General features: G+C 35.1%; 1 protein-coding gene across 4 annotated transcripts; it reads left to right on the top strand.

Moving 5' to 3' along the window:
* Nucleotides 1-925: 925 nt before the first annotated feature.
* LOC115454667 lies at nucleotides 926-10,714 on the top strand. Of its 4 annotated transcripts, none has more exons than XR_005113567.1 (7): nucleotides 926-2,095; nucleotides 3,234-6,952; nucleotides 7,175-7,276; nucleotides 7,623-7,682; nucleotides 7,766-8,202; nucleotides 8,513-8,745; nucleotides 9,560-10,714. XR_005113567.1 is itself a non-coding variant. In XM_037445842.1 (4 exons), the coding sequence occupies exons 1-4, from the start codon at nucleotides 6,670-6,672 to the stop codon at nucleotides 8,215-8,217; spliced, it is 897 nt and encodes a 298-aa protein (XP_037301739.1). In that variant the 5' UTR covers nucleotides 6,601-6,669; the 3' UTR covers nucleotides 8,218-8,290. The 4 variants fall into 4 exon arrangements, 1 of the variants encoding a protein (XP_037301739.1); XR_005113566.1 differs by having other exon boundaries at nucleotides 8,513-9,298; XR_005113565.1 differs by having other exon boundaries at nucleotides 8,513-10,714.
* Nucleotides 10,715-15,525: the final 4,811 nt, after the last annotated feature.

Here is a 15,525-nt window from a genome sequence, read left to right as displayed (position 1 = left end):
CGCATGAAAGACAGAGTCTAATGATGTAGCCGCATCTTTGGACATTTCATTAAGCAGTTTTGTTTTCACCAACTCTGTAGTCACGTCTACATTGCAATTTTCTAAAGCCATAATGAGAGGTTCATACCTTGGAGTTAGACCTCCCAAAAGTATTGCAGCAATAGACTTGTCCTCTATGACTACATCAATATCCGCAAGATCCTGTGCGGTTGACATAACTGCGTTAATATATAGTTCAATATTTTTGAACTCTGATAGACTCAACCTGTACAGTCTACGCTCCAAAAATAATCTTCGTCCTATTCCCTTATCTTCAAAGGCTTTTTGCAAACAAGTCCATGCCTCAGATGCAGTTTTCGCACATCTTATATGGGTTATCGCTGCACCTTCTACTGATAAGCATATCTTTGCTAATGCCTTTGCGTCTTTGCGTACCTTTGTAGAGGCAGGGGTTGTGTCTCCATCTCGGTATCCACTAATTGTTTCCCATAAATCCTCATGGATAAGGTAATTTCGCATCTTGAACTTCCAAGTCGGATATCCATCTTTTATCCTCAAACAAGGAAATGGAAAGATGTGATCGACGCAGGGAATTTTCATACTCGAAACATCTCCAGATTCATGTGACATTTTCAGACTATTACTATTTCCTAGTCACACAAAAATATATTCAACTTTATTTTTACTAAAAAACGTGAAAAAATCTAAGAACTAAGCGTTCGTGCTGATAACGTGTTGTAAATATGGTATATGTTCTTAGTAATTAAATAAAGTTAGTAAAAGATGTTATTGACATGAGTGTTTATTTCGGACTAAAGAGAAGTAACTATGGCAAACAAAATACAATTAGTTCTAAAAATAGAACATATAAAAAATAATAAGTCACGACGAAGGTTACAATCTCCAACAGTGACGACTGCCCCCCCCCCCCCCTCCTTCGCCAACGTCCTACGCACAAGGAGTGCCAACGTCCCCATCCCGGCACCATCCGGCCTGGTACTGGCAGTTTACCAACTGAGGCCGGTCAAACGACGATAAAGACTGCAGAGGACACAAAATCGGTGATCAAGCAGGCGGTGAACCCCAAGGTAGTAGGTGTGCAGGTAGAGCGAGTGCGCAAAATAGGCAACGCGGGGATCCTCGTTCAGACCACTAGTGAGGCAAGATATAAAGAGATACTAGTGCTACACTTTTAAAAATAATAATTTTACTCCTTATAATTAAGTCTATAGGAGTTGATCACAATAATCTAACAGTGCTCCTTCATGGAGGTAATTCTGTTGAAGGTGACGACAATAGTGACCGCGGGCCCACGCCGTCTTGCCTCTGTTCCTCTTTCCTCGTATCAGTATCCATATAGCCATAGCTTTGTACAACCTGATCGCCTCGGAACGAAATAATTTGCTTTCGTGTCTCGTATTATGTCCTTCACGTTGGTGAATCCGCATTCAGCAGTAAGTCCTCGCAGCCGCGCTGCCCATTACTGATGTGTTTCACCTTGTAGTTGTACTGACGAGTAAAACTTTTGTCGTTCACTAAACCTACACTTTTTGGGTGTAAAGTGATAATCAAGTATCTTGACTACGTCTTCATAAGGAACGTCTTGTAAATAATCCTTAGAGCCGCCATACACGGACTGCTTCAAGCAGACAGTGCCAGCATCTTTAAGCGGTCGCCGTTGCGTCATCTGCAGTTTCAATACAAAATAGTCATTCGCAATACACGAACCGCTCAAGCAGTTGCAACTGCTTCGGGCGGTTGGCCGCGCGGTGAAATTTCATCATGCGGTCAAGCAGTCGCCAGGCATACACTGACTGCTCGAGCTGTCAACTGCTCTTGCGCAGTTACCCACCCGCGCTCATTCTGAGTCACGCTCGCTTCCCGCCCGCACGCGTCGTTTGTTTATTGAGAAAAAAGGAAGGCAATATCGACTGTGAAGCGCTTATAAGTGCAATAAAATCACAAGAACTTATATGGAATTATAAACTTGATGACCACAGTGACAGAATAAAGAAAAATAATGCATGGGCAGCTATTTGTGAACAACTAATAGAAAACTTTAACGAAAAACCGGTGGCGGATAACAATAAAATTGGTGAGTTATTGAATGATTTTTTTATTTTGATAGCAAATAGACATTATGATGTTGTTATAATTACTTAACAGTAATTATAACAACATCATAATGTCTATTTGCTATCAAAATATGTCAAATAGATTTTTATATCATATTCCATTGCCAATCTAGTTTTCCTTCTTCACTCACAAAGTAATTTGCAAATTCTTCCCTGATTGTTGTTAACATAAGTCCACCTCGACGAACACTCCGAGTAGATTCTGTAATAGAGTTTGGAAGACCCTCAAATGTACCTTCGAGTTTGTGTCCATCTCGTTGCTTTACATAGTTATGCAAAACACATGCTGCTTTAGTTATATCTACTGCAAAGTCGACATCTACGTTAAGTGGTCAATGGAATATGCGCCATTTATTAGCAAATATACCAAATGTGCATTCAATATACCGTCTAGCACGTGATAATCGATAGTTGAAGACTCTTTTTTGCTCTGGCAAATTGTTTCCTCCGTAAGGGCGCAACAAATTTTCTTGCAAGCTAAACGCTTCATCTGCTACAAATACATTAGGTAGAACAGGTCCATTTCGCGATATTGAAGAAGGTGCAGGTATATTTAATTTCTTTTCCAGTAATCTTTTGTAAAAGGTACTCTCTTCGAAAATAGTCGAGTCTGCATGCCTTCCATATGAACCTACATCCACGAAAGTAAACATGTAATTACTGTCACATACGGCCATTAGTATTATAGAAAAATATTTTTTGTAATTATAATATGCCGATCCACTTTCTGCGGGTTTTATTATTCTTATATGTTTGCCGTCCACTGATCCAAGGCAGTTCGGAAAGTGTGCATTTTTTATAAACCCATTTATTATTTCTTTCCATCTGTCTTCAGTTAATGGCGCTATGCACATATCTTTCATATATATCCATATATTTCTACATACATCTCTCACTATACCACCAATTGTAGTAGCTGCAATTCTAAAGCTGAATTGCAAATCCATAAATGTTTGTCCAGTGGCTAAGTATCTGAAAAGAATAATAGCATTAGTATTATTAGGGTTAAAAATAAATATATATTAGGGGGGGGGGAGGGGCTCCCATACAACAGACATGAACATGATTAATTAATGTATGTATACTTCATTGTTACAGCCATGGCATTACAGAAGAAATGGAAAGTGTTAAGAGATGGGTTTAGAAGGTATGCGAAAAAAATCAAACCAAAGAGTGATTCAGCAGCCACCAAGATACGACCCTACCCATATTATGAGCAGTTATTATTTTTAAAGGTCATTGAGGCTAGACCAGAGAAATCAGATAGTTTGAAAGAAACATGTGAAGAAAGCGATCATAATAAAGAATCTGCAAAAAAAAATTTAGTACTTTAAAACGAAAACTAACTAATAAAACTGAAGACGACCTAATTGAAAAATTATATAAACGCATTGATGAAAAACCCAGTTCAAAGCTTCCAGTAGAGGATGATGACAAAATGTTCTTACTATCACTAGCTGGAGAGTTCAAAAATATTAAAGATCAATATAAATTAGATGCCAAGTCAGAAATCATCAACCTAATTAAATACTTTAAAGGAATATCACAGCATACACAGTCAAGCTATTATGGTGAAGGAATATCACAGCATACACAGTCAAGCTATTATGGTGAAAGTAGGGGATATTTTGCACCTTCAACTAATGAGCCCGTGGACACAATTATTCAATGAGCAACGTGGAACAACGTGGTTACAACTATTCAAGTTACAACAAGGGTTATCAATCGGCACCTTCTACAAGTGATCAGCTTTCACCACTAGTCTCAGCTAATGATGAGTTTTCTCAATCATCCTTTGAAGACAGTCATCCACCTTCGTCTGTTCGATCTGATGATATTATTAGTTGATATATTCAATGATTAAATAATAAATTTAGAAAGTTAACATTTGTTTTTTTACTTACCTTAGTGTTACAGCTAGCCTTTCTTCTGGAGGAATACTTTTCCTCATAATAGTATCGTCACGTTTAATTTTTTCCTTGAGTATATTACAAAGTTCATCAAAAGATGAGATTGACATTCTAAAATAATTAAAAAACTTTTCTTTGTCAAGTCTTAGTTCCAAAAACAAGTGATTAAATTCTCCCTTGGAATTTCGTGTTTCCAATATTGGATGCACCCACAATTTTCTTTTTTTACGCCGCCGTCGTCGTCGTATGAGCAAAAGCAGTAGAAGTGCTTCCTCCTCAAAATCCATGATGCTACTGATTGAAATTGCCAACTGCTCGAGCAGTTAGACTAACTGCTCGAGCTGTTATAAACGGTAGCTACAAGCTGTTGACTCTGACTGCACGAGCGGTCCGTGTATGTTGATCACTGGACTACTGCTCGAGCGGCCCGTGTATGGAGTACCTTAGGTAAGGCGAGGTCTGAAACCAGTTTGTAGGTGGCTTCCGTGAGTGCGCTCAGCAAGATTGCTCGTCTTTTTTTTCGAGTAGCAAAGATTTTTCATCCATATCATTCGCAATAAACCACTGTGATAGTCTACTTTTCATCCTTATCCGCCATCCGAAACTCGCAAGGTTTTTTTTTGGGTATTCGTCGCCACTGTAAAGTATGCAATACGGGACATGAGAAACAAACGCTGGTAGCGCACTGATTTATTAGGCATCGACATGGGCGATACTGGCAAAAACTAAGAGAAATGCATAAATATGTAACGCGACTAAAGCGTAGATGTGTAGGTGTATACTATGCGCTACTAAAAAAAAATGTCCTATATTTTCCTTATAGTGTAGTGTAGGTGCACTATAGATAATCCACTAATTAACATGAAAATCTACACAACGTCACTTCAACTTCCTACATAGAAAATATAGACGAACACAATTTATTGCTGGCGGATGGCGTTACATGTGAATTTGTTAGAAGCTCGCCTTCTTCAAGAGGAATTCCGCAAGAACGGAGAATCGCCAGCGCGTGTTGTTTTAAAATAATCCTAAAATGAAGAAAAAGTGTCATTACTATAAAAACCTTGGACATATTAAAGCAAAGTGAAACTCTTACCATCTTAGAGGCTCTTAGTAAAGATGTGACCTACGATCAATTGGTTGAAGCGTTGGAATCGAGATATGGTGATTCTCATCTGGAACATGTATTTCGTGCTCAGTTAAAGGATCGAGACCAACGCAGCTCCGAAAACCTACAGCAGTGGGCTCTGCCAAACCAATGACCACTCGTAAACGGAAACTACAAAAATCTGAAATATTAACGAGTACGCCGATCAAGGAAGACCAAAAGCAGAAATTTGATAAAAATAAAGTTAAGAAGGTTAATAAAGGACTGAATGATAAATCAACAAAAGTTCCTGTTAAGACTGTTCCTAAGAAAACTAAGACTGACAAGAATAAGAAAAAAGCTAAACGGCCAAAGAAAATTTAAAAATTTAAGGATATTTTATGCTTTTTTTGCGGCGAAATTTACATTGAAGAAGATGATAATCCTATTGAAAATTGGATTCGATGTGATATTTGTCAACAATGATGTCACGAAGAATGTTTCGCATTCGATGGCACGGAAGGGTATATTTGTGATAACTGCCAATCTTAATTTTCTAATTATTTACTTTTCCCGAGTACTGTATCCGCTTTGCCCAAGGGTCCGGGCAAAACGAATACTTTCGTACATTTTTGAATTTTATTTCCAGTTAATATTTGTTTAATTATTTAGGTTAATTGATGACAGTATTTGTAAGAGCAATTAATAAAGGCCGATTTGTACTAGTTATTTTGTTTTTATACCTTATACCTTTTCTGCTAATCTTAAATATCTTAAGGTATCCACTTTGCCCGGCCTTCCCCTACATGCGGCCGGGTATAAAAGAAGCGCGCGCGGCCGCGTACGAGTCACAACGCGACCGAGAGCGATAACTGCGAGTGATATCGAAGCGAATACAGTGAATTGTGTGGCGCGGTGTTTGTGATTAAGTGATTTAGTGTTACAGTAGTTCACGTGCTGTTGTGTTTGTGTTAGTGAAGTGTGCTTTTATTTTAAAGTCTCATCGGTATTTACATATTCAATTCTTATAACATTCTTTTCAACCATATCTTTAAGAAAATGTACTTGTTTAGGGGGTGCTCTGGTGTAGTGTGTGTGCTAAGAGTCCGGGTTCACACAATAAAGACACTCTTTCACATAAAACCAATATTTATTATTAGCACTAGTAACACTACAGTCCACGGGGGGTAATCTTCATACAAGGTTTACGTGGGTTTTATTATCTGTGCTCAACTATAATGCGTGACAGTTTCTTCCCCTCCTCCTTTCATACTTCTCGCCATTTTCGTCCACCGTCGCATGGGCAACCATGTTGTTTTTTGTGATCTGTCAAATCTCAATAATTATCTGTCAAACGTCATTACAGTTTTAAAGTTAGTCAAGTGAAGTTTTGCGTTGATTAAATTCCGTAACTTATTCTCTTAATTTCTAAAGCTGTAATAGCGCGTTTTTTAAGTTGGTCGAGTGAAGTTTTGCGTTGATTCAATTCCGTAACTTATCCTCCCAGTTTTTGAACCTGCAATCGTGTTTTGAAACAATGTTTAATCATTGTTGCGTTGAGTACTGTGATAGTAAACGAAAGGACATCAACCTTTATAGGTTTCCAAAAAGTGAAATAATGTCCCAAAAGTGGTTGGAATGTATTAATTCGGATTCATTGCGAACCTTGAACACTCAAGATCTTCGCAAGCAGTATGTGTGTCGAAAACATTTTGTAAAAACATTTTTTACCTCGTCGGGTCAGAGATCTCGTCTACGTAGCGATGCATATCCAACGATATTCAATCATGGGACTACAATGATAATACCTGATGAAGCCAGTAAGTAGCAATTTGTGTGATTATTTATTTGAAATTTTCTACTTAAAAACTCTTCAGTTTTAAATGCTTTGGACTTGAATAATAACTAAGTACTTAAGCCATAAATATATTCTATTGATGCGGCCTTATACTTGTAAGCTTCTATGTTAATAACACTTGAATCAGATCAGATAAATTATGATTAAATATCTGAAAGTTTAAAATTACACCTTATCCTTCTAGATAATGTCAATGATGAGCATAATTATATGAAAAAAAGAATGCACATGGATCATACCTATTGTAAACCACATGTAACAGAGAAACGAAGAAGAATTGGAGGTGGTAAGTTACTTCACACAAAATTAGAATCACATTTGTGAAATAACATAGAGTAGCAAACAATCAATTTGAATCACAATGATAATCACTACTGCAATGATATTATCTATATTCACCCAAAATATCAGAAATTATTAAGGTACTGCCGGTGTTGGGAAAAGGGAATAGGGATAAGGCAAAGAAAGAGGTTGTTTACTTCAATGAATCTGTAAGCAAAGGTGGACATCATGGCTCTATGAATTATAGTAGTAGGTATTTAATCTGAACTAAGTTTACTGTGAATTTGTATTTTTTTATTTAGTTAGTATATTTGTATTCTATGTACTAATGTCTAAATATTGTTTTTTAGAAATGTGTACCATGCCATCTGCATCTTATATTGAAAAAGTAACTATTGGGAAACCAACTGGTAAGAATGCTTTCAAATAATTTTTGATGCAATTGATTGTAAATTTAGTCAGCAATAATTAATGTAAATTTATACAATTTCAGTTTCATCCATCCACTCTGTATTGAAACCACGAAGGCATGCTCTTTTGATCAAAAAAAGACACACACCTTTGACTTTAAAAATATCAAGGGAATATAATTTGTCCAAAAATGAAGATAATTTTAAGAAACGGGCTAAAAGAGCCATCAAGTTTTCAAGACATTTAAGTATAATTAAATGCCTAGAAAAACTTAATCCATTGGCACAAAAGTTTTTATGGATGCAGATAAATCTATGTAAAAAAAAAGCCAGAGGACGTCGATTCACTGATGATGAAAAGTTATTAGCTATGACTATTATGAAGCAAAGTCCAAAGTGCTATAAATTTCTGCAAAAAATATTTATTTTACCATCAAAATATACATTAAATAAAATGATCACAAATTTAAATGTTGAAGCTGGCATAAATGAACAAATTTTTGAAGCTGTAAAGCAAGAGGTAATATATATTTAATTTTTTAATTTTGCATTTTAAATATTAAGTTATAAAAACCTAGAATATTGCTGAATATATATTTAAACATATTTCTCTAGAAAAAAAATTGTAAACAAAAATATACATAATGAAATTAATAATTTTATAATAAAATTGAGCAATATTATTATTCTTGATATGGGATAAATTATAACAATATAACAATTTGGTTACATACAGATATAACTATTTATTATTAATTTTAAATATTATGTTTATAACTTTCAGCACTATTGTATAATTGTAACACATAATAATATAATTTAATTTTCAGATAGTGTGATAATAATCAATGGGCACAGACTAAGCGTAATATATGACCCACCGCACCTATTGAAAGGTATAAGAAATAATTTTTTAACAAAAAACATAGAATTGAATGGAAACATTTCAACATGGAAAGACATAATTGAAGTTTATAAAACTGATTGCCATCATGCCGAAATGAGGTTGTTACATAAATTGAATGATGAACATGTCATTCCAGAAAAAATTAAAAAGATGAAGGTATGAATATGTTTTACTTTATTATTCAATGACTTTCATTTTATCACATTGTGTCCTATCATGCAACTAATTATTGCTCCCTCTAATTCAATGAACACCAAAATAGTGGTATCATCTCAGTTTAGCTGATGCATTACTACTGTCTGTGGAATAGCTTTGCATCTTCAAGTTATGTAGAGAATTCTTTGATGTAGAAATGAGTAAACTTTTATGTACTTGGGATCTTGGGATTTAAAAAAAAACAAATCTAATCATAATAATATAAGCAAACTAATTGGTTGTATTTTTATCACCAAATTAGCATATTTATAATGTATAGCATTGGTTCCATCACACTTTTCTAAGGCATTTAGCCAAATGTTTTCCTATTTGTACTTTACCTTACCTTACCTTACCACCAATTGATACGGGACTATGGAACCAGACTTGTGTATATTATATTGTTAGATATCTTCAGCTTATAGCTAAATATTATTTTAATTTCATGTAAAAAATGCTACTAGAGTATTTAGCAAGACAATGGCAGCTACTTTATCATATTCTGCTCAGTTTTGTAAGTATATGATATTACCTATATTCAGAATTTGAAAATAAGTATTTAGTGGCTAATATTTTCCTAATATGCTTTTAAGAATGATTAATCTGTTCCTCTCAACTATAACCCCCTAAGACAACATTCACTTATAGTATAATAATATAAGGCCAACAAGCCTAATTATTTATTTATTTAATATTATTATTAAATATAAGTAATATATAAGTACACGGTTATTTAATTAATCTGAATGATTTACTAATTTTCTTTTATTTCTAGCTCATTATGCTGACGGAAAAACTGTCAGCACTACGTTAAAAAATACAGCAGACATAATTTCATTTATGGATGATCTATTTGACTCCGTGAACGGCGCAAATACGAAAAATAGGGGCAAACCACTTCGACAAGCGGTAACAGATAAATCGCCCCACATTGCATTTTGGCAAGAAGCTATAAAAAAAATTGAAAATTTAAAATTTGTTGATAATTGTAGGTAAAAAAGTGTCTGTGCCTTCATTGAAAAATTGGGTCACTACCCTTAAAAGTTATCAGAGTGTGGCAATATTTAAAAAGTAAACATATTAATATTATGCGCCCGCGATACTTTAACTCTGATCCCATTGAAAACTTTTGGACAGGTGCGAGCGTATAACTTTCGAAATAATAATTTAAATTGTCACACTTTCAAAAGCACCTTTAAGTCACTCTTAATCACAAGGTTTATAAAATTTCACTCTGAGACATTTAATTGTGAAGAGGATTCAGGTGAACAATTATTAAAAGTAAAATCGTTATTTAATATTATGAACAACACTAAAAAAAATAATATTGTAAATATAGATTCACCTGAATCCTCTGGGTCTCAGAATACATCAGAAAATATTATAACATCAGAAAAGTTAGAAAGAATTAATGTTCACTCACATGCATTTACTACTGGGTGGGTTGTAAAAAAAATTCTAAAAAAAATTGATTGTAAAAAGTGTAAAGATAATTTGACTTGCAAGGAATCCAATTATGAAACTAATTCCATTAATCATTGGATTTCTTGCAAGGAATTTAAAAATATGAAGAATCCTCGAAAATTGACCTACCCATCGGAGTATGCCGTGAGGTTTTTTAAAAATATCACTGTAGAGTCGATTAAGTATTTAGAAACCAAACCACATGTGGAAAAAGTAATAGAAAGTTTAAAAAATATTATAAAGTCAAAGTATGTATTTGAATCGCTAGAGTGTCATATACACAAAGAAAAGGTGTTAGAATATTTTCTTGATTTAACTTTGCGATTAACAGTGTTTAATTGGTGCAATACAATTAATAAAATTTTAAAAGGCACGGATATTTTTCGCCTGCAAAATAAAAAATTGCCTAATATGCAAATGAAAGCATATAATAAATATTTAACAAGATTAAGAAATAAATCTCGTCAAAAATAAACATTTGTTTTCTTCTACGACCTTTAGAAAATTATTACAATAAAAGAAGAGATATAAATAAAAGTACCTACTGCTAGGTTCTTTTTTTGGCTGAATCTATAAGTCACCTGTGCCATGGTATTAATGATTATTTAAAAAAAGTTGTCCTTAAATTTGTGGTCTTTGCCATCTTTGAATTGAAAATTTAAAAAAAAATAAAGCTGTCATTTTCTTTAAATTACGTTCAAATCGTTCTATACGTACATGGGAGTGCCCTGTCTGATGCGTAGCATCTACAATAGTAGTCTGTGCTACAGTCTACAGTTTATAATTACTAAGAAGTTACACTTGTTTACCTCTATACCTTACTCGCTCTGATGTACTTATACGCACTGTTATTCCTTCACTACTCGCTCTGATTTACATGGTTGCTTTGGATTCCCGAACTGACGAGGCAAGATTCCCCAACCCTAATACATATGGGTCGGACAATCTTGACATCGCGATGTACAAAATTAAAGAAATTGTACAGCGCCATCTATTGCCCTAATTTATAACTACTGTACGGCATTACTTATTACAACGCCATCTTTTAGTTTTCGATGGATTAAATTGTCTATTTTATTAATTGATCTTTGAACAGTACTCTAATATCTATGTGTTTAGTTCTTTTTGAGTTTTCATAACTTTTAGACATAAAAATGGCTCCGACATTATCAACAAATAAAATAGAATCAATCTTGTAGTTTAGATGTTGACTAAGCCCTTTAAGATTTACCAATTCTTGAGCTGTAGCTGCAGCAGCAATGTACTCTGATTCAGCTGTTGAGAGAGCTACACAGGATTGTTTCTTTGAGAACCAGGCTATGGGGTTTACTCCATGTAAAATCAATCCACCGCTTACACTCTTTTTGTCATTTCGATCACCAGCCCAATCAGCATCTGAGAATCCATACAAGTTTTTATCAGTAGTCTTTTTAAATATAAGTCCTTTATCTTTTGTTTCTTTAAGGTAGCGCATAACTCTACTAGCTTTCCACAGTTGTTCATTCGGTTTGTCTAGATATCTACTAAGATAAGATACTACAAATGTTAAATCTGGCCTTGAAGTAACAGTTAAATAAATCAAACTTCCAATTAGTTCACGGTAAGGTACATCTAATTTTTCTTCTTTGTCATTAACCTCTATATTATAGTTTATTTCCATAGGTGTTTTCATGCCTTTGCATTCATACATATTATGTTTCTTTAATATCTTCTCTATCTTATTGGTTTGTTTCACAGTTATAGTATCCTCATTTCTTTCTATTTCCATTCCTAAAAATCTTTTTAGGAATGGAAAATAAATCTCCTAGATTCTTTGCATTAAATTTCTTTTCCAGAGCTTTCACAATAACATCTCTATTTCCTAAAATTAAGATATCATCTACATATATTAACATCCAACAATCATCTTTGTAGTACATACAATAATCATATTCTGAGCGTTGAAATCCATTATTCTTTGCAAATTCATTTATTGTTTCATTCCAATATTTAGGCGATTCTGTCAAACCATATAAAGCTCTTCTTAGCTTTAGTACTGTATTAGATTCCTGACTTTTAGTCCTTGAGGTACTTTAATGTAAACATCAGATTTTAATTTTCCATTCAAGAAAGCTGTTGGAATATCAAGTTGAATAATTTTTAAATCTTCTTGTATTGCTTTAGATAAAAACATTCTTATTGTAGAGTGTCTAGCAACAGGTGCATAGTTGCTTTGGAAAGTATCTTCTTTCTTTTGTTGGAAACCTCTAACAACTAATCTCGCTTTCTTTGTACCATCTTCTTTTTCTTTAAAAATCCATTTTGTATCTATTGCTTTCTTTTCGGCAGGTAGTTTATTTTCTTCCCAGGTTTCTAGTTTTTCAAGTGCATTTAATTCTTTATTAACAGCTTCTTCCCACTCTGTATTATTCATTGCTTCTTCAAATGAATTTGGTGTTTCAGCACTCAAACATATAACTATATTAGATTCATATTCATCAAAATAAGTAGGTCTTTTATTATTCTTCCTGATTTAGACCGCTTTTCTATTTCTTGCTTTCTATCACTTGTTTCTTCCTTTATGGTCTCGTCTTCTTCTTCATTCGTATCTTCATAATGATTTCTTATATTTACGCGAATGTTAGACATTGAAATTAAACTAATTTTTCGGATTCTATCGCGGTTTTTTGTTTTTTATTTTTCTCCCGACGTTTCGAAGACTTTGCAGCCTTCATGGTCACGGGGACTGAGGTGTTGTTCATCCGCAAAGTCAAAGTTACAATATCTACCTACATTGTACAATTATACAACTTTTTTTTAATTTTTTAGCTGTTGGTGGTCCGATCTACGCAGAATGAGCTCACAGTGTCTTGAAGTCTGGCAGCCGGTCTTTTGGGTTCCGATTTAATTAAATGTAGAACTGGATCCCAGGCTTGTGCAAGCTTCCAACCATCTTCCCTATTGAAATTTGGGTGTTTTTAATTTCAATAGCCTCGCGAATCATCCTGGGCAAGAATCGGTGTTCTTTGGCGAGGATTTGTGGCTTGTCTAGTCGCAGATAATGATTGGCGCCTCCTTCAGAGTGTTCAGCGACTGCAGACTTCGTCGAGCGTCGGTGTTTCACGTCAGCTATATGTTCTTTTACGCGGGTCCCTATATTTCTTTTGTTTGTCCGATATAAGAGAGGGCCACAGTTGCAATCTATTTTGTATACTCCCGGTTCTTGTAGAGGTATATGACACTTGACAGGTGGTAAAATTGACTAATCTTCTTAGGCGGCTTAAAATAAGTTTTTATGGAAGCACGCTTCAGGATGTAGCCAATCTTGTCGGTGACTCCTCTTACATATGGTAATACAACCGGAACACGTTCAACTGTGGCTGGTTTCACTCGGTTTCTGTGACGGCGGCGTGGAATTTGGAGCTTGTTGTCTCGCAGCACTTGCTTGACATGTTGCAGCTCAGCGGCCAGGTGTTTCTCGTCACAGATTCCTTGTGCTCTCTGAAACAAAGATTTGCCCACGGTAGCTAACTGTTTTGGATGGTGATGAGATTCACCGTTCAGATATTTATCAGTATGGGTCTGTTTCCGATGCACAGTATGACTTAAGGTCTGATTAGGATTACGGATGATTAAAACATCTAAGAAAGCAAGAGATTTATTCTGTTATAACTCCATAGTAAATTGGATTTTATTGTTGATGGAGTTGAGGTGATTTAAAAATGCAGTTACTTTATCAGATGGTAAAATTGTGAAAGTATCGTCTACGTACCGTTTATAAAACCTTGGAGTGACCGGGGCTGTACTCAGGGCTGTCTCCTCGAAGTCTTCCATAAATATATCGGCGACTACCGGAGATACAGGGAGCCCATCGCTACCCCCTCAACTTGTACATAGAACTGATTATTCCACAACATATAGCCAGATGTAAGGCAATGTTGGAGTAGTTCTGCATATTCTACAGGAATGTTATTCTCTGCCAACTTCTTAGATACAATTCTGATGCAATCTTGTACTGGTAAGCTCGTAAAGAGAGACTGGACATCAAAACTGACCATAGTTTCATTGTCAGCTAATTTTAGGTCTTTAATATCGCTGACAAATTGGTATGAATCCTTCACAGACGCTCTAGTGTTTCCTCTAAGTGGTGAAAGCACTTTTGCTACGTGCTGAGCCAATCTGTAGGTTGGTGTGTCGATCTGACTCACAATGGGACGTAGCGGAGCATTTAATTTGTGTATTTTCGGTAACCCATACAGTTTAGGCGGTTTTGCACACGAAGGAACGAGTAAGTTTACGTCAAGATTTAACTTATCGGAGTAATCTTTTATTAAAGAGCTAGTAGCCTTTAATACTTTGGTAGTCGGGTCTGTTTTGACTATTTTATAGGTACTTACATCCGATATAAGTTGTTCCATTTTATTATTGTAGTCTGACGTATCCATTACTACTGTCGCATTTCCTTTATCTGCACGGAGAATGGTAAGGTCCTTCATCGATCGCAAGTTCTTTAAAGCGATATATTCGTGTTTTGGAAGATTTGGTTTCGGCACTTTCTTTTGACGCAAAATTGACGAAATGTCCTGGCGTATCGCCTCCGAATCTTCGTGTTTTAAGTTATTTTTGAAGAGACTATTCTCAACATTGCAAATAATGTCTTCATACGGTATCCTTCGTGGTGTAACAGCAAAATTTAAGCCTTTCGATAAAACCTGAATTGTGTTTTCGTCCAATGATTGTTTTGACAGATTTATTACTGCGCGTTGTCCATGGTTTGCGCGGGAGTGTATCTTATCTATGGTCGCGCGCGTTCCATTCCTACACTCGGTGTTTTTTTAAGATTATCAACAAATAATTTTGATTGTAATTTATTATATTTTATTATATGTTTGTTTTGCATTCATTATATTTGGAAGTTTCGCGCTTATTTAAGGTCTCGATGCAATTTTAAAATCAAATGCTGACAACTCTGTCCTCAATTCATTGGATATAATCTCAACACAATTATTTATGTACTGGAGGTCGGATCGTGTTTCGTGTATGGTAGCTCGTAACAGTTTAGTACTCGCCTGGTTAAGAATTTTAGCGCTCCCTCGTATGTATTTCTTGGGTGATAGCTTGACACACGTAGGGATGAGATTGTGGTCACGACATCTCTTCAAGAAATTCAATGATGTGCAGAATCTTGCGCGCTTAGTTTTCAAATTCTCCAACCGGCGTATTTTGTTGGCAAGTTCCAGTCCGTACTGGTTTGCATAATGATTTCTTATATTTACGCGAATGTGTGAACATTGAAAT

The sequence above is a fragment of the Manduca sexta genome, unplaced genomic scaffold, assembly GCF_014839805.1.
Source record: "Manduca sexta isolate Smith_Timp_Sample1 unplaced genomic scaffold, JHU_Msex_v1.0 HiC_scaffold_2199, whole genome shotgun sequence".
NCBI classification, from domain to species: Eukaryota; Metazoa; Arthropoda; class Insecta; order Lepidoptera; family Sphingidae; genus Manduca; species Manduca sexta.
This window is presented reverse-complemented; position numbering and strand designations above follow the sequence as displayed.

Coding starts and splice junctions, on each gene's coding strand:
- LOC115454667 (XM_037445842.1), top strand. CDS start 6,670: ATGTTTAATCATTGTTGCGTTGAGTACTGTGATAGTAAACGAAAGGAC. Junction 6,953..7,174: donor GATAATACCTGATGAAGCCA/GTAAGTAGCAAT, acceptor TTATCCTTCTAG/ATAATGTCAATGATGAGCAT. Junction 7,277..7,622: donor ACGAAGAAGAATTGGAGGTG/GTAAGTTACTTC, acceptor ATTGTTTTTTAG/AAATGTGTACCATGCCATCT.